Raw genomic sequence first — 24,557 nt, 5'->3', positions numbered from 1 at the left:
ACACAGGAAAGGTCAGAGTTTGTTCCCGCGACAGGACTTTTTCCTGATAATCACCTTACCTTTCACCTGATGCCTGCTGTTCACCTGGCAACTGTTATAGCCCACACTACGGCAAAGATCAGGACTAGAAAGAGAAACCAAGGCACGGGCAAAATCATAAGAAAATCTCCTTCCGGAGATACCTGTCCTTTCAAATAATACATTGCATTTTGTACATAAAGCCCCAAACGGACAATATACGAGGTACACACAGAAATCCCAATAGCGTGACGCATCAAATGAACAAAACATCACGGCCCTTGGGGAAATGTTCAATATACGAGGTACTCTGAAAAGTAGCGGCTCACAAACGTCCATGTTTCCTATGCATAGGTTGGTTAGGTTACGTGGCGTGTCTGATGATGATGATAATGAAGATTAAGCCATCCAAAAGGTGGCACGGGCATGAATAGCCTGTAAGTGGTGGCCCTTTTGAGCCATTACCAGTATCAAGAGCTGATACTGGAGACTTGTGGAGGTGCAGCTGCACCCTGCGTGACGGGAGATGTCTCCCGTGGTGGAGTGTCTTAGTGGGTTCCCGCTATATATTGCCCCGTATTTTGTCCATTGTGGCAACTCAAGAGAACGACCTGTATACTCACATTTAAATGATATGTTCTACAGAAGCCAATGTTTTGCTAGCGATGAGGACTGAGCGGACGAGGATCAACCAAAACTTACAATAATAAATACGAATTTTAAATATAGATCAAGAGGATACAGTGCTAATTACCTTTGCTTCAGGTAAGAACTTGGCCTTGGAGACAGAATGCTTACTTTTGAAGCCAAGAGGTTGTTGAAGGCGTGCATGACAGTGTGTCTACGAGAGGGTGAGAGGTTCGTAGCCAGAGCCGCCTCACGGATGGCGGAGAGGGATGTAGGGAACCATGTATTCCGGAGTTGAGTTCGTCCTGCCCTCGCTGCTGCTCGCCATCTTGTGATCAACACATTCAACTCAACGCCTTCGCCCACGCCCACAACCCCGCCTCTGTAACGCATGTTACATAATATAACAACTCCTCCTAACACGCCATATCTTGAAGAGGATGGTTGATGTTCGTGATAATTACATATGACCATTTTCATCTTAAACTTCTGTGACAGATTATGCACATACAGTGCGAGACAGAGGCGTAGCCAGAGGTTCCAAGGTTCCAAGGAGCGAACAGATCAAAATTGGCGCCGCGACACGTGCCAAATTATTTTAAATTCATTATTTTTATATTTTGTAATTAGGATTACAACAAAAGGAAGATACAGTTTTAATTGAAGTACATAATTGTTATTTTGTATGTAAAAACAAAACACTGAATTTTGTTTACAGTAAAGTCATAAATCTATAATTTATTTAAAATCAGAATATAATAAATACTTGTGTGTGTTATTTAATCATTTTACATTTTAAACGTAAAAAGAAAACAAAGCGAAGCAAAATGAAAAATGTATGAGGCAAATACATACAACCGTCTCTTGTCTAGGCGTTATTTTTCCCAAGTTAACTATTACTTTATAATCAAACTCAGTAACATATTACATAATAAATAAAACAAATTTATTATGTTTTGAAACTATAATAGCCAACTATCTTTCAATGGAGCGCAAAAGTAACTCAAACGACCTATCCTCGCCCATTGTAGAATGAAGATCTAGTACAGGTGCAGGAACCAACCGTGAACATCTTCAAGAGGAAACTAGATTGTTTCCTACAAGGAGTGCCGGATCAGCCGGGCTGTGGTGGGTATGTGGGCCTGCGGGCCGCTCCAAGCAACAGCCGGGTGGACCAAACTCTCACAAGTCAAGCCTGGCCTCGGGCCGGGCTTGGGGAGTAGAACAACTCCCAGAACCCCATCAACCAGGTATCAACCAACAGCCTGGTGGACCAAACTCTCACAAGTCAAGTCTGGCCTCGGGCCGGGCTTGGGGAGTAGAACAACTCCCAGAACCCCATCAACCAGGTATCAACCAACAGCCTGGTGGACCAAACTCTCACAAGTCAAGTCTGGCCTCGGGCCGGGCTTGGGGAGTAGAACAACTCCCAGAACCCCATCAACCAGGTATCAACCAACAGCCTGGTGGACCAAACTCTCACAAGTCAAGCCTGGCCTCGGGCCAGGCTTGGGGAGTAGAAAAACTCCCAGAACCCCATCAACCAAGTATCAACTAACCAGGTGCTTTATGTGCTTGGGCCAGCTATAGTTAAAGGCTATAGTTCCGCTACTGTGCTAGTTACTGAAGGTCAGGCAAATGTGGTACAATGTGGACAGGTTGGGATAAATGGAACGCATATTATAAGGGAGCATGTGTAATTCCGTGGATGAATTTGTGATGAAATGTTGAGGGATGGATTGGTGTGGATGGAATTCAATCCAAAGTCATAAAGGAATTGGCAGAGGAGCTATGCCTACAACTGAAACTGTTTTTCAGAAAATCTCTGGATCAAGGGATAGTACCAATAAATTGGAAATATTTAAATGTCATCTCTATTTTTAAAAAAAGACCAGAAAGAGCTCGGCACAAAACTACCGTCCGATCAGCTTGACATCATACATCTGTAAGTTCGTGGAGAGAATCCTAAAGGAGGGAATCAATCACCATCTCACAGAGAATAATCTTGTAAAGTCAACGCAACATCGATGTGTTAAAAATAGATCCTGCCTCACATTTTGGGAAATGATAACGAGCTGCTCAGACAAAAGACTTCCGGTGGATGTAGTTTACAAGAATTTTCCTAAAGCTTTTGATACGGTACCACATGAAAGACCAGCAAAGAAATTACAGGCATATGGAATAAATGGTAGAATACTAGAATGAATCAAACAATGGTTAAAATGGTTTAGGGTCCCGGTAATATAGGGACCCAATACAGTTAGGTTCGTTCTCGACTCACAATCAAGAATTGTGGATTCGAATCCCGGGCGGGACAGAAATTATTGGGCGCGTTTCCTATAACGTAATGCACCTGTTCACCGAGCAGTAAATAGGTACCCTGGAGGAGACCTCAATGTAAGTCAGCCTAACATGTACTGTATGTATAAACTGGCTGCCTGTTCCCTGACACAATGAATCATTTAAAACAAAGGGTCGTGCTAAATGAGAATGAATCTGACTGGAGAAATGTGGCGAGTGGGGTGCCACAAGGGTCCAGTTTGGGGGCCATCCCTTTTTGTTATATACATCAATGACATAGATGAGAATATTACAGACTACGTCATCAAATTTGCAGATGACACTAAGATTTATGGTAAAGTAGGAAGTGGAAATAATATTGAAGCCTTACACGAACTCCACAAATGGTCAGAAGACTGGCAAATGCTCTTTAATATAGAACAATGCAAGACTTTGCATGTGAGGCATAGCAACCTACGTCACAAATACCAAATTAATAACATTACCTTGCGGCAGATTAATGAAGAAATGACCTCTTATCAGGATCCATCATTCACTGAAATTTACACAAGTAGGAGCAGCAGCAGAAAAAAAAAAAAAAAAAAAAAAAAAAAAAAAAAAAAAAAAAAAAAAAAAGCTTACCAAACCTTAAAAATAATCAAGCGTAACTTTGATTTTAAGGAAAAAGAAGGTTGTGATTCAACTGTATAAATCTCTGGTGTATCTCCCACTTGGATTATTGTATCCAAGTAAGAAGACTTCGTTGTCAGAAGGACATCGCTGCTTCGGAGAAAATTCAACACTTGGCGACAAAAATAACTCAACTCTCGTGTCAGTAACGGTTGAGTGTCTCGGGGCTAACAACACTGCAAACCAGGCATCACAGGGCAGATCTCATCGAAACCTTTAAAATACTGAATAATTTCGATGTTGATCGAATCTGACAATTTCTTCAACAGGTCAGATGTAACACAAACAAGGAGCAACAGTTTCAAGCTCAACAAGCCACAATGTAGGATTGAAAACAGATGTTTTTTTCACCCACAGAGTTATTAACCCACGGAACCGCCTACCCGCCGAAGCCGTAAATGCCCAAAACTCTGTTAAATTTAAAATCCAACTAGAAAAAAAAATTATTAGGGCAAAAGGGGGGACCTTTGACAAGCCACCGGCTTCTTGTCCTCGTTGAGGCCACTAGAGTGTTAGTGGCCCTCATTTAAATTTAACATTTGATAAAGACAGTTTGCCTTGGGTCACTAACTTCAAGTGTGATCTCAACCGCTCCCTCCACCACCGAAGGCGAAATCAATGAGCCGTGGATCGATAAATAACGAGAGGTTATCAGTCAATCATTCAGATAAAACTTATTTATTTGCACTCTTCATATAAGAAGGTACCTTAATTCCCGCTGTTAAGAACAGGAAACATGTATTTTAGGTTTATTGAGGTCCCATGGATTGGGGAAGGTCACTACTGACCCTCCCCAGAAATCTACAACAATTGTCTTACACCAGGGCACATATTTTACTGCTATGTGAACAGATGCATTAGGCGAGAGGAAACGTGACCAACCGTTGTGAGCCATAACGTAGACCACTGTGCAACAGGTCGTGTGTGTTCATCTCTTCTAATCTAAAATACACAAAACATTAGCATACAAATATATATTTTAATACCACGTAGATGACTATTATGCCGAGGTAATACATGAGACAAGAGGGTAAGAGTGGCACGAACCCATCCTGGATGTCGACCAAGCTGAGTGCATCGAGCGGCCTGAGCGCGTGGGCCATGACAGTCCTCACAGCTGGCGGGAAGCTGGCCATGGCGCGGCTGAGGGCCCGCCGCTCCCGCCCCACCCAAGGCACTCTCTCAACCCCCGTCACCTCATACCTGCTCAAGTGAAAAACAAATCTTCACAATCATATGAAATTATCTAATACAACAATTAATGAGTATACAATTTAAAGAAATATACATATAAAGCATTATTTAGGCACTAACCTGGCACTAAGCAAATTATTTATTGCAAGAAGTTTCAAGTTCTTTCAAATATAAACAAGCCAGTTTCTATGCGTTTCTATTTCCTGCATCATTGCCTGGGTATTGATACCGTTTAGTTTCATTTATTATACACCTCATACCCACCCTGTGGGCGGTAGTGGAAAGAGTTACAGAGGCACATTATGAGCTCAGGGATGCAACTCCAAAACTAATTTTGCGAAGCAATTTACAGTTTTGATAAGCTAGTCACACTGTTCAATATTTATCTAGTGATCAGTTCTACTGAACACACACAAGACTTCAGTAGAAGCCTCAGAAAATCCTATTCTGTGTTCAGTAGAAGCCTCAGAAAATCCTATTCTGTGTTCAGTAGAAGGCTCAGAAAATCCTATTCTGTGTTCAGTATAGCTCAGGTTGCAATCCCTATACCATGTCGTGGTCTAGTCGCTAGCGCGTGTGTATGGGAACACCCAGGCATAATTCTAACAAATGTATAACATTGTGACTCATTCGAAATCAACAACACAACAAATTTTGAGGACTAGAAAGACGTACACAATGTAAGGCTACTCACAGCGTCCGGCATGGTACACATAATAATAATAATAATAATAATAATAATAATAATAATAATAATAATAATAATAATAATAATAATAATAATAATAATAATAATAATAATAACTAATTTTTTGCAAGAAAGTACAATGGGTTGGTGAGATTACATATGATTGGTATTTTTACGTTCATGCAAAGCCACTAACATGCATAGCGTTTCAGATAGGTCCTTCATATAACATATCAGGTGAGAAGAAAGGGTACATTGTAGCAAGGTTTTTATGAACAACATAAGTTGACAGCGATGATTACACAGGTAAGGATATATGTCTTAAGTACTAATATTTGGGGAGTGGGAAGTACAAGATACAGTGTGAGTCTGAAGCACAAGGTAGGAAACTATGAAGATGAAATTAGGTTCTTTTTGGTTTTACTTTTATTTGCATGGAGCGTTTGCACAGATTTAGTTTGACTCTGGGGATATCAAATATATATTCATTTCTGGTGTGGTGCTCAAGGGTTCTATTACACCTATCAAGGAAAAGTTTCAGATCAAGATTAGAGTTTGTTATAGTTCTGATAGCAGATTTTTGCTGAGTGATGATGGGCTTGAGGTAATTTGCAGTGGTTGAACCCTATGCACAGATGCCATATGTTAGATAGGGATAGATTAGTGTGGTATTAGACATCACAAGAGATGGTGGCCAGCCGGTAAACTGATAACTACATAACTACAGTATTAACAATACTGTCCTCTTACAAATTACGTCTGAATTTAGCCGTTTGCCCGTATGGCCGAAAACTGACGTAATTTGAAAATGAAAACAAATTGAAAATAAATTTCGGATTTTTTTCCAAAACAGTAAGTTAAGGGTCCTCTGGTAGGTTAGGAGGGCAGGAAATTCTCCTAAAGTTTCAAAACGTCATGGAAAAAGTTAATTGAAAGTTTCCTCTCCTAACCTAACTGATTAAGCTGGAGGACCCAAACAGAAAACGGGACAGTTCATCACTTTCGTGAGCCGATTTCATTTCAAATTACGTCAGTTTTTGGCCATAGTGCGCATACGAGCGAAAAGCGACGTTATTTTGAGAGGACGGGTTGGCCTAATACAGGAAATATATTCCATACTCTGACCCGTTATGCCCAAAAGGCTATGTGTATGCTAGTGGCTTTGCAAAAATGTAAAAATACCAGTATTATGTAATCTCACAAATCCATTGTTCCTTCTTGTAAATAAATAAATAAATAAGTAAATACCTTTCGTAGGTCCCCAGTGGCTTCATGAGCACTGGCTGGACCTCTCTTTCTCGTAGTTCTTGGAACAAGTCCTTGAGAATGCGGTCGTATTTAGCAGTGAGGCGAGAAGGAAGGCGAGAGGTGAGGGTGGTGACGAGGTCTGGCGGGCGAGGCCGGTGGGTCGTCCGCAGACTTCGGCACGAACCCATCACCAGGCCAGCGAATTCTGCACGTCGTCGCCTGAGTAAGAGCGGAAATAAGAATCCAAAATAATATTTGATTTATATAAAAATCCGCATATTTGATAAATGAAACAATAGAGAATTCGTAGGTAAGAAATATTTATTAAACAGTCTCCGTGGTGTAGTGGTAAAACATTCGCCTGACTCGACTAAAACATTCGAAGTGACTCGAACCCATACTGCCAGAAGCAGCGCAACTGGTATGTACAGGACGCCTTATTAGTGAGGGAGGATGGAATATCATGAGCAAGGGATGTCCCAGTGGATGAGAAGAATCTATTGAATTCAATAGCAGTGTCAGAGGCTGAAAGCACACCATCCTCATTGGATAGGAGTATTGGTTTTTTATTCAAAATCTTTTTTTATCCTAATACATGTATTTGGAAGATAATGCTCCATGTTTTCTTAATGTTGCCCTTAATTTGGGTAAATTTCTTTTCGTAGTTTTTTTTTTTTTTTTTTTGTATTTCATTTAGTAGTATTTCATTTTGGCTCTTCTAATTATTTTAGACAGCATTGATGAGTAAATCTTTGAAAATTCTTTGGAGACGACTCCTAACCTATACTTCTTCTTAAGGTCCTGATTTTTATTAATAGATTTAAGTATACCCTTAGTAAGCCATGGAGTGTTTAACCTTTTATTTGTGACTTGTTTCGTTAGCATCGGACAGTGTGGAGTTATAAAGGCTCTGGCTCTGAGTTTTCTGTAGAAATGTTTGCACTGCTAGGTTGATGTCCACTGTGTTACCTAATCCAGCCTCCCAGTTGATATCAGCAGCAACAATAAAGTTGCTTATAGAAGTTTCATTGTACAGCCTAAAGCTTATCCTCCTTGTATCTAGAGGGGGTTTATTAATGTTAGTAGAAAAGAGGCGTAATGGTCTGTGGTCCTATCAATGATTATCCTTGAAATATGTGGAGAGGTTATGCCATAAACGCTATGCGTGTTAGTGGCTATGTAAGAATGAACAAATACCAATATTATATAATCTCACCAACCCATTGTACCTTCTTGTGATCATTATTATTAGTATTATTATTAGTATTATTATTTATCTTACGGGTCGCCCAAAACGCTGTGTTAGTAGCAAGAATATACTAAATAATTACCAATGTACGTACTTTCACAACCCATTGTACCTTCTTGCAAATAAATAAATAAATAAATAAATAAATAAATAAAATAAAACATATGTCAATGTTTTCTTAATACATTACTGAATTGAATTGAAATTTAATTTAATAAGTGAGGCCTCATGTACCTTTGCTTTTTCTCAATTACAAAACTCTGACTTCTAAATAGGAAGAGTCAACTGAGCATCTGTATCTATGGCATAATATAAACACTAGAGGTGAATACCTGTGGAAGTGCTTAGTGTGGTGTATCCTTGCTCTTCTCCTGTGGAGCAGTTGACTGTAGTCCCAGGGGTTGGAGCCGTCACCCATTGGAGCCGGGACTGCCCCATACTGGTAAAAAAAAAGTGTATACATCTGTACCCGGATTCACGAAGCAGTTACGCAAGTACTTACGAACGTGTACATCTTTCCTCCATCCTTGACGGCTTTGGTTACATTTATTAAACAGTTTATAAGCATGAAAACTTGCCAATCAACTGTTGTTATTGTTATAAACAGCCTCCTGGTGCCTCGGAGCTCATTAACTGTTTAATAATTGTAAACAAAGCCGCCAAAGATTGAGAAAAGATGTACACGTTCGCAAGTGCTTGCGTAACTGCTTCGAGAATCTGGCTCCTGCTCAGTAAAATCCTGTTTAAGATACAGTGCTTCAAACTCGCTCTGTATCTTGTGCTACCCACTCCCCCAATACTTGTGCCTAAGACATGCAACTTCACCATTGTAATCAACTTAGCGACTGCTATCAACTTATATCATAGTTGGTTATGTTGAAGGCATATTTTGCTACAATGTACTTATTAATAATCTTCAAATTATGCTACCCTGTATCTATTCATAATCTTCAAATTTTACTACAATGTACCTATTAATATTCTTCAAATTTTGCTATAAATTACCTATTTATAATTATCTGTTAGATTAAGGATCTCCCCGAAACGCTATGCGTGTTAGTGGCTTTACAAGACTGTAAAAACATCAATGTTATGTACTCTCCTCGCACCCTCTCTCTCAGAATGGGTATGGGGTGCGTAATAAATTAACTAAATTAAACCTAGAATATACTGAAATTGAACATATTAAGGATCCGCTGCATACAATTCCTTCTCAAAATCTAGAATAATCAAATTAACTTGTATTTTGAAATAAGTTTGAACATAGATCTAAAAATAGATTTACATTAAACTCATTATCGTTTTATATTTACTGCCGCTAATATACAATGACTTATTATTATTAACATCTTTATTGACAAAATTAATTACAATTTTGCCTAATCTGAGGATTTCCATTAAGTCTTATTAGAGTGAGGATAATGGTGGTATTGACTGTCACGCAGGACAGAGGGTCGTACACAAGACAATAGGTCTAAACTGTAGGCTGAAGCACATATATATCATGGTTACAATCAATGTTTTAATGTATGAATATGTTAATACAACTTTCTATTGTGCACTGCCACACAAGGGCAGGGATGTGCACTGCCACACAAGGGCAGGGATGTGCACTGCCACACAAGGGCAGGGATGTGCACTGCCACACAAGGGCAGGGATGTGCACTGCCACACAAGGGCAGGGATGTGCACTGCCACACAAGGGCGGGGATGGTTCATAAGTGATGCAGCTTAGAAATAAATTTCAATAAAATTGTTCTTCATTCTTTAAAATGGAGAAGCAAATTTTGGATAAATTGTTAGGATGTCGTCCAGAACACCTGAGTCAATGAAATAGTTACACAGTTGGTCGTACAATAGGCCAGGAGGTCTAAAGTCTTTTACGGTTTCACATTCAACAATATAGTGTTCTAGTGAATGCATTTAAGGTTTATCACAGAGTTTACAATCTGAATATTCTGGTAGTGGCTCAGCCTCACTAACCTGCCAGATGTGCCTATAGCCTAAGCGAATTCGCGCATTGACTATATCACATTGCCTGGTCCGGTTACTGTGCTGACCATACAAATACTTATTATTACAAAAGTTGTCATAGCTGACCTTCTTGGGCTGCGTTAGAGGGCGCATCCTGCAGCGGAAGTCAGCCACAGGTGGAGGGAGGGCGGCCAGGGCGCTCGCCTGCCCTCCATCACCGCTCGCCTGCCCTCCATCACCGTTCGCCTGCCCTCCATCACAGCCCTCCTGCCCTCCATCACCGCTCTCCTGCAAGGTCCACTCTCTACAATATGCACACATAACAAATCGATGAAAGTAAATTAGTTGGTATACTAGTGAACTAAATCTATATCTATAAATGAGACTGTCGCAAACTGGAGGCCTTAAGCTTGAGGTTAGCTTCATCAAACTTTTCAAGATGACACATGGGTGGTATGAGATTGTCATAGGCTGGTTGGGGTCGGCAACTATGCCCCTTAAATAAATAGCGGCCCCTGCGATTTTACTAAAGTTTGGAACTTGGGAATATATTGCTGGATTTTTTTTTTTTTGGGGGGGGGGGGCAATTTTTATTCATTTCGTAAAATTACATATTTGGAGAAATAGAGAGAGAAAGAGAGAATGTCGTGTGATTTAGATATTAGTGTGTGGGAGGTTATGTTATTGACGGCTGCATATTGGTATCTCATTAAGATATGATTGAATATAGTTCAGAGCAAAGCTTCGGATTCCATAGTGATGAAGGTTTAAGTAAGAGGTAGTTATGGTTTACAGTATCAAAGGCCTATCTCAGGTCAATGAAAAAGGAAATTGGGAACTCAATATTGCCAAGAGCTGTGTACATTATATCAAGCAGACTAATAATAGCATCACTGGTATTCTTTTGGGAACGGCAGCCAAACTGGCAGGGATTGTTGGATTTTACAAGGTAGGAGTAGAGCCGTTTGTACATCATTTTTCAAATATTTTTGGTAGTATTGGTAAATTTGATATTGGTCTGTAATTGTTTATGTTATCTGTCTCGCCTTTTTTATGAACTGGCGTTACTCTTGTTATTTAAGGATATCACAAGTATGACACTCTATGTAACGGGGGTGGGGGGAATGGCTCTATCTTGTCCATTATTCCACCCCCCAGTTAACTAACGAGGCCGGGGGAAACAGCTCTCTCTAGTCCGTTATCCCGTCCCCAGTTAGCTAACTATTCTAGAGCACTCCCAGAGTTCCTAAGGCAACCTCTCTCGTTCAACACCTTGTAACCTAGGTATTTGACTACCTAGGTGCTACGACTACAAGGCGCCGTCACTTGATCAGTTACCCGAAACTCTAGAGAGAACTCTAGAATACAGAATCATTGCCACAAACGTATAAGAGAAAACGAAAGGAAAGAAATGAATAGTGAAGTAATTAGTGAGGGTTTGGGGTGAGAGGGGGAGAGGTGGGAGGAGCGAGAAGGGTCATTAGTTGAAAGTGAGAGTTTAGAGAAGGGTGGAGGGAGAGGTGTAGATAGGTAAAAGTAGAAGAGTAGATAGTAGAAGTAGAAGAGTAGATAGTAGAAGACGAAATGCTGCCACCATCCATTCATGATCATTACATACAAGACAAGGAATGGAACTTGCCTGTATCACAAAATTCTCAAAGGATGTTATCATGAGTTCATTATTAGTATGTTCCCTCTGTACCATGTATCAACTCCAAACATGTACTCATTTATATCATGAACCCAGTAACCACAGAGGCTTTCTCAAATCCTCAACTCAAAGCTCTAGGGGACAAAGTTAAACACAATTTAAATAATAAATTCATAATTATATTTCACATGAAGTATCATAATTTAGCAATTCAATTAAAATGTTCCAGTTTAATATGCAAAGTGAGTCATCATCCAAGAATTCGAGAACACTACAATTGACTGCCCCTGATCATCACACAACACTTGTAAAACACAACCAAGTCACCTAAATGTTCAACTCACCGAGGACAGAGTCTAAGTTGAATAGAGAGGGGGGGGGGGGGGGGGGGGGTCTGTAGTTGACAGAGACTCCCGCCCTGCCGGCCGACAGCCTCCCTGCTCTGCTCGTCTGCTGTTCTCTTGATTAATGCCCCTTTCTGGATAGCTCTCCGAGTTTATATTGGGGAACCTAGTAGCTAACTCCGCCCACAAGTAGATAGCCTCCGGCACTACCAAGCCACTCCTTAAACGTCGGCATGTTTGAAGGCTACCAGACTACAATTATAAGCTTAGCGGAAGCAAGGTGAAATTATCATGATCTGACCTCAGGTCACTTGGGGTCATTAACGGTTAGAGGTGTGAGATCTCAGGCAGACAACTGGCGCCTCTCCGATCCTTGTCTGTGACTCATGTACTCTATGTATGTATTAACCTAAACCAAACACTTTTACAGTGTTACATCTCCCCTTCTCCCCGAAAATAAAGTTTTTGCAACACTGCTAAAGCAAGCTAGCTGTGTGCGACAACTTTATTAACGAAAAGAATACATCCTAGCTAAACAAATATACATCATCCTATTCTAAAAAATGAAATATATAGACAGACGTCCATTGTCTCTGGCTGGGCGACGTCACTGCTTGGTCTTGTAGATAATCCTGTACCACATTTCTTCAACACAACTGCCTCCGTCGCTTCTCCGTCGTTAACGCACAACAACACTTGGTCAACCCGAAAGCCGTTACTACTTGAACTGAGCACAGGACCGTGGAATTCGGTTGTCCCAGCTGATCTGTAATTGGCCCTACGTCAGTCACCATGAGAGACGTATATTGGGGTTCTTCACAGCTATAGGGACTACAAGTTTCGAGACCTTCATATAGTTGCCAACAGTAGAAATCCCATCCTACTCTTCTTCCTCCCTGTTGCTCCAGCACGCCTCCTTCAGAGAGCCACTTCTGACAGCCACATCAAGTCCGCACGACACAGGAAGAATCACTCAACAGAGCAACATGCTAGTAGGAGGGGCGGCCAGTTAAGGCGAACGATCCTGTCTTGCAATTACGCTCCATGCAATGATGCTGACACCAGCAAGGGACACTAGGTATCATGTCTCACTCAGCTTGTCTTATCTTCTTTCTTCTCTCTTCTTTCTTCTCTCTTCCTTCTTCTCTCTTCCTTCTTCTCTCTTCCTTCTTCTCTCTTTTTTCTTCTCTCTTCCTCCTCCCATGGGTCTTTGACAAGCGACCTGGGGTCCATTGGGGTCCGTCCTGGGTAGACCGATGTTGGTGGGACAGACTGGAGTCGTTGTTCCTCTTCCATCTTTACTGGGTCGTCTGGGTTCGTCTGCAGAACGACCTGGGGTCCACTGGGGTCCGTCCGTCTTGGGGTCCACTGGGGTCCGTCCGTCTTGGGGTCCACTGGGGTCCGTCCGTCCTGGGGTCCACTGGGTAGACCAATGTTGACCGACCGAGAGGGCTGCATCTTGGGGTCCCCTGGGGTGGTGATGGTGGTGGAGCCGTGACCTCCAGGTAGTGGGCTGGTCGTGGTGGTGGTGATTAACGCCCGTGAGTGTGGTACACAGCAGCCGTCTCCCTCTTTTGTATGTGCGTCTCTCCTCTCTTCTGGCTCCCACCTGTGGGTGAACAGAAAGGCGACAATACGTGTTCCCAAGATGTTTGTGTGACCCTGTAGTTTGTATAGGGTTCACACAGTCCAATTATAAGCTCTCCTCCTGGCAACAACTACACTTAAATTTTTTTTTGAAATAATCCAATTAACACTGAATGATACTGACTTGGTGGAACATAAGACAGTAACAGAGGAAAGTTAGAGAAGAGAGAATAAGGTCATCACTACTTTTAACTTGTCACAAAAAAAAATCAACACTAATAGACAAAACCCTAGCCTAACTTAACTGTACCGTTCCTAATCTTAAGTACATAAATATCCATTACTCCCACCCTTAACCTACAGCCACCTACGTGACCCAGAGTGTTTTCCTAGCTTCTCCGCCGGTCAACAACTCAAAACTGTTGCCACCCCTGTGACCAGACTATCTAACGTCGAGCGTCCCCAACGTGAAGTCTACTGACATACTAAGGCTCCCCCTAGCATGCTGTACAAGACCAGTACACCTCGGGTTATTGCGTTCAAATGGAGTAAAACAGTCGATCGCAATAATCTGAGCAGAACCACTACTTAAAAACTACACCTGCCACTCCCCACTGACCTGGAGACCAGCGGTGGCTGGGTGTCCCCGTGGGACATGCGAGGTCACCTGTCACACTCAGGTGAGCTCCACTACCCACCAACCGCTAAGTTCCAAAATCGCCAAATCTTATTACTAACATAAATCACTACACACGCAAGTTCTGGTGAACATTCCCTGAATACCACAAAACTCACAAAATCACTAAACACAACACCAGAGAATCACCATCTCCTAGCCTGAAAAACTCGCTAAATCGCGAAAGTAAAACACCTGTCAAGATCTCCCTGATAGCGCCTGAGCGGCAAAAAGACACGTGGGACTGAACAATGTTCAAAAGAACACCAACATAAACATTGTTCAACACCGCTGCCAACATTGTAACGGGGGTGGGGGAAATAGCTCTATCTTGTCCATTATTCCACCCCCCAGTTAACTAACGAGGCCGGGGGAAACAGCTCTCTCTAGTCCGTTATCCCGTCCCCAGTTAGCTAACTATTCTAGAGCACTCCCAGAGTTCCTAAGGCAACCTCTCTCGTTCAACACCTTGTAACCTAGGTATTTGACTACCTAGGTGCTACGACTACAAGGCGCCGTCACTTGATCAGTTACCCGAAACTCTAGAGAGAACTCTAGAATACAGAATCATTGCCACAAACGTATAAGAGAAAACGAAAGGAAAGAAATGAATAGTGAAGTAATTAGTGAGGGTTTGGGGTGAGAGGGGGAGAGGTGGGAGGAGCGAGAAGGGTCATTAGTTGAAAGTGAGAGTTTAGAGAAGGGTGGAGGGAGAGGTGTAGATAGGTAAAAGTAGAAGAGTAGATAGTAGAAGTAGAAGAGTAGATAGTAGAAGACGAAATGCTGCCACCATCCATTCATGATCATTACATACAAGACAAGGAATGGAACTTGCCTGTATCACAAAATTCTCAAAGGATGTTATCATGAGTTCATTATTAGTATGTTCCCTCTGTACCATGTATCAACTCCAAACATGTACTCATTTATATCATGAACCCAGTAACCACAGAGGCTTTCTCAAATCCTCAACTCAAAGCTCTAGGGGACAAAGTTAAACACAATTTAAATAATAAATTCATAATTATATTTCACATGAAGTATCATAATTTAGCAATTCAATTAAAATGTTCCAGTTTAATATGCAAAGTGAGTCATCATCCAAGAATTCGAGAACACTACAATTGACTGCCCCTGATCATCACACAACACTTGTAAAACACAACCAAGTCACCTAAATGTTCAACTCACCGAGGACAGAGTCTAAGTTGAATAGAGAGGGGGGGGGGGGGGGGGGGTCTGTAGTTGACAGAGACTCCCGCCCTGCCGGCCGACAGCCTCCCTGCTCTGCTCGTCTGCTGTTCTCTTGATTAATGCCCCTTTCTGGATAGCTCTCCGAGTTTATATTGGGGAACCTAGTAGCTAACTCCGCCCACAAGTAGATAGCCTCCGGCACTACCAAGCCACTCCTTAAACGTCGGCATGTTTGAAGGCTACCAGACTACAATTATAAGCTTAGCGGAAGCAAGGTGAAATTATCATGATCTGACCTCAGGTCACTTGGGGTCATTAACGGTTAGAGGTGTGAGATCTCAGGCAGACAACTGGCGCCTCTCCGATCCTTGTCTGTGACTCATGTACTCTATGTATGTATTAACCTAAACCAAACACTTTTACAGTGTTACATCTAGAGATTTGTTGAATAGCAGAACCATAGGTGGTTCAAGGGCATGAGCAGGACTCTTATATACCACTGATGGTATTTCACTAATGTTCCCAGCCTAAATGGTTTTAAGTGAGTGAATTATGAATATAATGTCAGTCGGACTGACTAGTAAAAGGAGTAGAGCAAAGGAGTATTTAATTGGTGTCACCACTATTGCTCAAACCTGTAACAAGTACAAACAAAATACTCACTACAGTCCCTCATTATCTTAATGGCATAACTAATTAGCACTAACTACACAAAATCTTAGAGCTGCACTACACAAGCCATAATCTTATCCCTATTTACAGATAACATTCTTTCCTTCCTGGTTGGAGGAAGCTGAGGTGTAGTCACCGAATATAAGCAAGGGAATTGCGAATAGCCAACAGTACAATTTCCAGAGTGATTCAGATAACTCTAGTATAGACACTTTGGATTTACCTCACCTCTTCAACCTCAAGAATGTAGCACTCGGCGTGTATAGTTCTAATCGACCCCAAGACGCTACAATTGCTTCCACACAGAGCACCTGGATTGCTTCAGGACGCTGGCTGTACCAGCTCGACCGCTGGTGTAGCAGGCGGCCCCACCAACAACGACTTCAGAAGCTGGAGATCATTGCAATGGACTCGGTAACAAAAATTTTATAATTTGCTGCATCGAAAATCTCACGGGACAGACGCAAGGACCTTATTTCAACACACCAGAAATAAATATCTCTTTTACATTCCCCCCCCCCAAAAAAAATTGTTTTATTCAACAGGTGACGACCCTCCGACTGCTGCCGTTCCAGCTGATCTGCAATCAGCAAATCCTACATTCTCAAGAATGTAGCACTCGGCGTGTATAGTTCTAATCGACCCCAAGACGCTACAATTGCTTCGACACAGAGCAGACAGCAGAATACGACCGCATCGAGCTACAACGCTCTCGCTCCCCATGAGTTCAGACACTTACGATTCCTTAATAGAGCCGCGACGCTCTCCCACATAGAGCTCTGCGACTCCGGCCTCACTCAGCTCTCCGCTCTGCTCCAAGCTACGTCTGAACGTCTACGACAATGCCAACAACCGACCACTGTAACCAAGACTACTAAATAAATATGAAACTCACTAAACACTGTGTATCTAATCTACCCAACAACGTAACATAATCGTACGTTACAAACCCAACGTATAATGATTAGCTAGAAATTGTTGACTGGTAGCGACGCCAAGCAGTGTCAGCTGAGATATGAGCTGAAAACAGTTCGACGTCTGCTAATAGGAATGCCACTAGGGCTCTGACGTCACAACAAGGCTATGACGTCAGTCATGATATCCCCGGGTGGTGTGACAGACAACAGGAACTAGCAGGTCCATTGTTCATCACAATGAAATGTGTGAAGTAAAACATGTGTATGGGGCAAGTAACAAAGTCAGTAGACTAACAGATGTTGTCACAGCTCGTATAAGACTTGGCTACAAGTATCTCTGGCAGTTCGGCTTGTATACGGATCTAGATGAAGTAAAGTGTAAAGTGTGTGAACAAAGACAGGGACACACACACTCGAACACTATATCTTGGATTGTTGTAAAATTGAGCCATTTAGAGATAAATCTAAGATCACTCTGTATGATATGGCAACCTATCTTATTACCCAGGATAAATTACCTGAAATCCTTGCACTGTATCCATATTTCGCTTCCAGTAGATAAACGACATATGAGATTCAGAAACAAGTAGTGTATTGTGAGGACTAATAATAAACAGAAGCTCCCCTATGACTGTAATATCTCCATTGCTCAAATAATTCTTTATTAGCGATAAGACCTACCATTAATGTATAATGACTTACTGTAAATATATAGCTCTTGAAATAGCACTTTCTCTGTAACTAGCTGACATTGTAATTATAAGGTGTGAAGGATAGATGACATTGTTTATGTAATAATCTAAGATGAGGTCTGATAAAGACCTTTTGTGCCCTCTGTAATGCTTTTTGCGCTACCGCTCACAGGATTGGTATGGGGTGCACAATAAACTAGCCACCTCCGGCGGCTAGTCCGCCGGAGGTGGCTAGTCCGCCGGAGCTAATCAAATCAAAACAACTTACCACAAGTGTGATATCCCCGGGTGGTGTGACAGACAACTTACCACAAGTGTGATATCCCCGGGTGGTGTGACAGACAACTTACCACCAGTATGTTATCCCCGGGTGGTGTGACAGACAACTTACCACCAGTGTGATATCCCCGGGTGGTGTGACAGACAACTTACCACCAGTATGTTATCCCCGGGTGGTGTGACAGACAACTTACCACAAGTGTGATATCCCCGGGTGGTGTGACAGACAACTTACCACCAGTATGTTATCCCCGGGTGGTGTGACAGACAACTTACCACCAGTGTGATATCCCCGGGTGGTGTGACAGACAACTTACCACCAGTGTGATATCCCCGGGTGGTGTGACAGACAACTTACCACCAGTATGTTATCCCCGGGTGGTGTGACAGACAACTTACCACCAGTATGTTATCCCCGGGTGGTGTGACAGACAACTTACCACCAGTATGTTATCCCCGGGTGGTGTGACAGACAACTTACCACCAGTATGTTATCCCCGGGTGGTGTGACAGACAACTTACCACCAGTATGTTATCCCCGGGTGGTGTGACAGACAACTTACCACCAGTGTGATATCCCCGGGTGGTGTGACAGACAACTTACCACCAGTATGTTATCCCCGGGTGGTGTGACAGACAACTTACCACAAGTGTGATATCCCCGGGTGGTGTGACAGACAACTTACCACCAGTATGTTATCCCCGGGTGGTGTGACAGACAACTTACCACCAGTGTGATATCCCCGGGTGGTGTGACAGACAACTTACCACCAGTGTGATATCCCCGGGTGGTGTGACAGACAACTTACCACCAGTATGTTATCCCCGGGTGGTGTGACAGACAACTTACCACCAGTATGTTATCCCCGGGTGGTGTGACAGACAACTTACCACCAGTATGTTATCCCCGGGTGGTGTGACAGACAACTTACCACCAGTATGTTATCCCCGGGTGGTGTGACAGACAACTTACCACCAGTATGTTATCCCCGGGTGGTGTGACAGACAACTTACCACCAGTCATGATATCCCCGGGTGGTGTGACAGACAACTTACCACCAGTATGTTATCCCCGGGTGGTGTGACAGACAACTTACCACCAGTATGTTATCCCCGGGTGGTGTGACAGACAACTTACCACCAGTATGTTATCCCTGGGTGGTGTGACAGACAACTTACCACCACTGATATCCCCGGGTGGTGTGACAGACAACTTACCACAAGTGTGATATCCCCGGGTGGTGTGACAGACAACTTACCACAAGTGTGATATCCCCGGGTGGTGTGACAGACAACTTACCACAAGTGTGATATCCCCGGGTGGTGTGACAGACAACTTACCACAAGTGTGATATCCCCGGGTGGTGTGACAGACAACTTACCACAAGTGTGATATCCCCGGGTGGTGTGACAGACAACTTACCACAAGTGTGATATCCCCGGGTGGTGTGACAGACAACTTACCACAAGTGTGATATCCCCGGGTGGTGTGACAGACAACTTACCACAAGTGTGATATCCCCGGGTGGTGTGACAGACAACTTACCACAAGTGTGATATCCCCGGGTGGTGTGACAGACAACTTACCACAAGTGTGATATCCCCGGGTGGTGTGACAGACAACTTACCACAAGTGTGATATCCCCGGGTGGTGTGACAGACAACTTACCACCAGTATGTTATCCCCGGGTGGTGTGACAGACAACTTACCACCAGTATGTTATCCCCGGGTGGTGTGACAGACAACTTACCACCAGTATGTTATCCCCGGGTGGTGTGACAGACAACTTACCACCAGTATGTTATCCCCGGGTGGTGTGACAGACAACTTACCACCACTGATATCCCCTGGTGGTGTGACAGACAACTTACCACCACTGATATCCCCGGGTGGTGTGACAGACAACTTACCACCACTGATATCCCCGGGTGGTGTGACAGACAACTTACCACCACTGATATCCCCGGGTGGTGTGACAGACAACTTACCACCACTGATATCCCCGGGTGGTGTGACAGACAACTTACCACCACTGATATCCCCGGGTGGTGTGACAGACAACTTACCACCACTGATATCCCCGGGTGGTGTGACAGACAACTTACCACCACTGATATCCCCGGGTGGTGTGACAGACAACTTACCACCACTGATATCCCCGGGTGGTGTGACAGACAACTTACCACCACTGATATCCCCGGGTGGTGTGACAGACAACTTACCACAAGTGTGATATCCCCGGGTGGTGTGACAGACAACTTACCACCAGTGTGATATCCCCGGGTGGTGTGACAGACAACTTACCACCAGTGTGATATCCCCGGGTGGTGTGACAGACAACTTACCACAAGTGTGTTATCCCCGGGTGGTGTGACAGACAACTTACCACAAGTGTGATATCCCCGGGTGGTGTGACAGACAACTTACCACCAGTGTGATATCCCCGGGTGGTGTGACAGACAACTTACCACAAGTGTGATATCCCCGGGTGGTGTGACAGACAACTTACCACAAGTGTGATATCCCCGGGTGGTGTGACAGACAACTTACCACAAGTGTGATATCCCCGGGTGGTGTGACAGACAACTTACCACCAGTGTGATATCCCCGGGTGGTGTGACAGACAACTTACCACAAGTGTAATATCCCCGGGTGGTGTAGCAGAGACAGCTCTGAGGTGTGAGGATCCTGCCAGACGCCAGTCTTCACTTCTACCGACAAACCTTGGCTAAAGAAAACACAGAGGAGTTTGACTCTGGACTATCTAATTACAGTGCAATTATTAAAAACACACTAACTGAAATGATACTTCAGATTTAGAAGAATTAAGAAATTCCCAAAGACCTGAGAGCTGCCGTATTAAACACTGACAACTAATGTAATAATCCAGCCCATCCATCTGTTTTGGTAGTAATTTTAGTAATGATGAGGGCCATGGTATATATACCAACGTATAACGAGATTAGAAAGTAAAAATCACAACTAATGAGTTGGACAAACCGGAAAACTATTTTTTACTTATGTTCCTTTGACGGACTAAACTAACCAAAGCTTCCTAGGCCTAATACGCGATATCTGAGGCCTAATATAGTACATATGTGTGCTATACTAGGCCTAGGAATATTTAATAAGTTTGTTTCTTAGCTTCATTTTTTTTTAAGAATTCCTTACGAATCAGTGTACTACTATCTAAAAACTATATACGTACGAATTCGTGACTTTTAACGATCTTCACAATAGGTATTACCTAAACAGAAGGATGGGTTGACTCAGCACAGTGATTAAACTAGAAAATGCGATGCAGTCGTTGAGGTAATTCGTCTTGCCTATAAGTACTGTACATACAAAACCATGTTCCTAAATGCTAATCCTGTCGTGAAACTCTTAATTGATCTCTTTGATATCCCTAGAGTCAGACTAATATCTACAATAATATATCTTTAATATCCCTAGAATCAGACTGAACCTGTGCAAACACTGCATGCAAATAATAATAATTAGTAATTGATTGTATCGTGGGACAAAGCCAGAGTTTATTCATCCACGTTTTGACTTTTATCGAGGTAAACTATATTATGTATTACTTTTATCATATAGATAGGCTAAGTAAGAGGTTGGAAAAAATAAATCATATCTTTGATATACTTCATAAATTATTCGCATACAGAATTTAGAATTCGCTTCAAGAATTTAGAAATGCCTCTAGCATAAATGTTCAAGAAATGTGCAAAGAATTTAATTGAAAATTATCTACTACCAGAAATTTTAACCTAGTCTTCCAACTTTGTAAAGTGCAGGTAATTAGTGCACGCTGGTAACTGCATGCAAAAATTCCAGGGCCGCTTAAGGCGGAGAAGATTTTGCTCATGTCATCCAGATTAGGGCAAACGCTGTAGCCACACCGTCTAGAGCAGCTAGGGGTAGACCCGAGGCTTCTGGTCTCTGCGATGCTTGCCAGAAACCAGGGACCCTGGGCCACATATCCTAGGCATTCCACAAGACACACGGGTCTCGGGTGAAACGTCATGACGATATCACCCGGTTCGTAGCCGGCCGCCTGCCGCAAAGAGGTTTCGAGGTGGAACGTGAAGTCCGTATTCCGGATGGAGGGACCTTCTGTAAGTCTGATAACTTAGCTTGCAAAGGTGATGAGGCCGTTATATTAGACACCCAGGTCTGTGGTGATAACTTCCCACTCTCCCGTCCACATCAGAGCAAGTGCGACAAGTACGGCACCCCAGAGATCCTTCAAACGGTCAGGGAATATACCGGGAAGCACACAGCATCCGCCTCTTCAATAACCCTTAACTGGAGAGGAGGATGGTGCAAGGAGAGTGCACGTGGTCTACAGGATATGGGACTCACCAAGAGCGACCTTGAGATTTGTTCTGTGAAAGCCATGACCTGGATATATTCCATCTACAGAATATGGTCCAAGACCACATCAAGGGGCAGACCACCTTAGTCCCGGGATCACCGTGCACAGGGTGCATAAGGGTCAATATAGTCTTGTCTAGGTGAACCGCAGCCAGGATAGCTGGCAGCCAACTATCTAAGCAGAGTCGTCATCTGGAGTACCACTTCTCCAAATGGTGTCTCACAAGAGGGTGGATGACCTGGCCGGAGCCCACGAGTGGGTAAGGCGGCGGCCGGAGGGACCCCCATGTGCATATGTGATATCCCTCCCGCTCCGGGGCCTTGTTAGGAGCTTCCACTATGAACAGTTTTTTCCATGTATGCCGATGTCAAGTCACCAATCCTGCCGCTTAGGCAGCTTGTTGTTTTGCCTTCAGCTATAGTTCTTTTTAATGATATACTGTGCACCTCTCCCTTTGTGTGCTGTGTCCCATATAAGAGAAACAAAATACAAAAGAATTTTCCATTTTGTCTATGTTATTTTCATGTTATTATTGTGTGTTATTATTATCATCTTAACTCTTGTGGGTTGTGATGATATCTGCCATTTATATGTATTTTAGTTTGTGTTTGATAGGGAATTAGGTATGCTTAGGGGTGCCTTCTCGCCATGCCCTGTGCCTGGGGGGATTGGTGCCCTGAAGCTACATAAACACCCTATACCACCCCCTCCCCGAAGTGGCAAGGGGAGTTAGGACACAACAGTCACGGTGATGTTAGTTTCATAAGCTGTGAAGAGACTTCAATTATTTTTATGTTAACAAACTGTATAAGTAGCTCATCAGTGCTGTAACAAGCTAAGCTAAACAAATTCTAAGGCTCAGTTTCTGAACCCATTATGTCCCATTTTCCACTACCGCTCACAGGATTTGTATGGGGTGCATAATTAATACACTAACCTAAAGACTACATAAATGCAGCCCTAAGGAAAAAAGAGGCTTTAGTCAAGTGTTAAACATACCGTTGGAGGCACCAGTATTTCTGTGGTGACCAGCAGCTGGTGAAGGGTGAAGCGTGTTATGTCATGGGTGTTGTGTCCTCCGCTGGGCGTGAGGGCGGGCAGGGTGGGGACAGAGCCCGTCCCGCCCATATTAACGCCCGCCCGCCTGCCCCGCCTCATTTCTCTTTCACCTCTCCGTTACCACTCACTTCCTGCATCTAAATTTTCCAAATGATTTTTATATGAGAAGTTCAGTGTCTGGAAGAAGGGAAGCAGAGGAATATAAATTAAACTCTTAATACAAATTATATATGTATGTATATATGGGGAAAAATATTTTTCCGCATACTTAGATCAGTGTTTTTGTGATCATTGCTGCACGTGTATGTATGTATGTATGTATGTATGTATGTATGTATATATATATATATATATATATATATATATATATATATATATATATATATATATATATATATATATATATATATATATATATATATATATATATATATTGATGTTTTTACATTCTTGTAAAACTACTAACACGCATAGCGTTTCGGACAGCAAAAGTACACTATACGACCATTTGAGTTATTATAGTACACTTAAAATAATTCTGAATAATTTCTTATTCGTCAAGTAACTACATAAGAAATTATAAGGAATTTTTAACATGTTATATATTAACTTTAAGATTTAAATCATCACATCCCTATGAAGACATTATTTAAAAAAAAATTTGACGCCTAATTAGCAAATGGAAGCAAAAAATGTTACAGCTGTAAAATAATCTTATGTGATGTTACAAGTTAATATAGTTGCCAATTACGTTCAGTATCTTTAACTACTTAATTTTGTCACCCAAATTAAATGTTATATATAAACCCGTGTACGGTGCTCACAATATATATAAATATGATCTACCCATATAGACATTATTATAAACAGTTGTATGAGCACAGTATTGATGAGAATAGGTATTATACAAGTGAATTGCTCCTAAAGATTATTGCTTAATTAGTGCTTGAACGTAACTTTAATGTAACCACAGTTAATGAAATTATTATTTGTGACTGTGAAGGTATACATAGGTTGTTAATAATGTACATAGGGTCGGTTAATTACTCAAGCCTCCTTTCTCTTCCTAAATATTCTGCCCTATGCAGGCGATGAGTCACAATAACGTGGCTGAAGTATGTTGACCAGACCACACACTA

General features: G+C 42.5%; 1 protein-coding gene across 1 annotated transcript in view; it reads right to left on the bottom strand.

Annotated features, from left to right (window-relative positions):
- LOC123768912 (dynein axonemal heavy chain 7) overlaps positions 1-23,583 on the bottom strand; it is a 339,155-nt gene extending 315,572 nt beyond the window's left edge. The window contains exons 1-7 of the mRNA XM_069309142.1: positions 23,359-23,583; positions 20,614-20,709; positions 10,095-10,256; positions 8,327-8,433; positions 6,746-6,964; positions 4,663-4,818; positions 817-1,027 (exon numbers count right to left, since the gene is read on the bottom strand). Of these exons, the coding sequence (XP_069165243.1) occupies positions 817-1,027; positions 4,663-4,818; positions 6,746-6,964; positions 8,327-8,433; positions 10,095-10,256; positions 20,614-20,709; positions 23,359-23,517 (1,110 nt within the window). The 5' untranslated portion in view covers positions 23,518-23,583. The remainder of the gene's footprint in view (positions 1-816; positions 1,028-4,662; positions 4,819-6,745; positions 6,965-8,326; positions 8,434-10,094; positions 10,257-20,613; positions 20,710-23,358) is intronic.
- Positions 23,584-24,557: the final 974 nt, after the last annotated feature.

Source organism: Procambarus clarkii, chromosome 64, assembly GCF_040958095.1.
Source record: "Procambarus clarkii isolate CNS0578487 chromosome 64, FALCON_Pclarkii_2.0, whole genome shotgun sequence".
NCBI lineage: Eukaryota > Metazoa > Arthropoda > Malacostraca > Decapoda > Cambaridae > Procambarus > Procambarus clarkii.
Note: the sequence above shows the minus strand (reverse complement) of the source record. Positions and strands in the feature narration are given on the sequence as shown.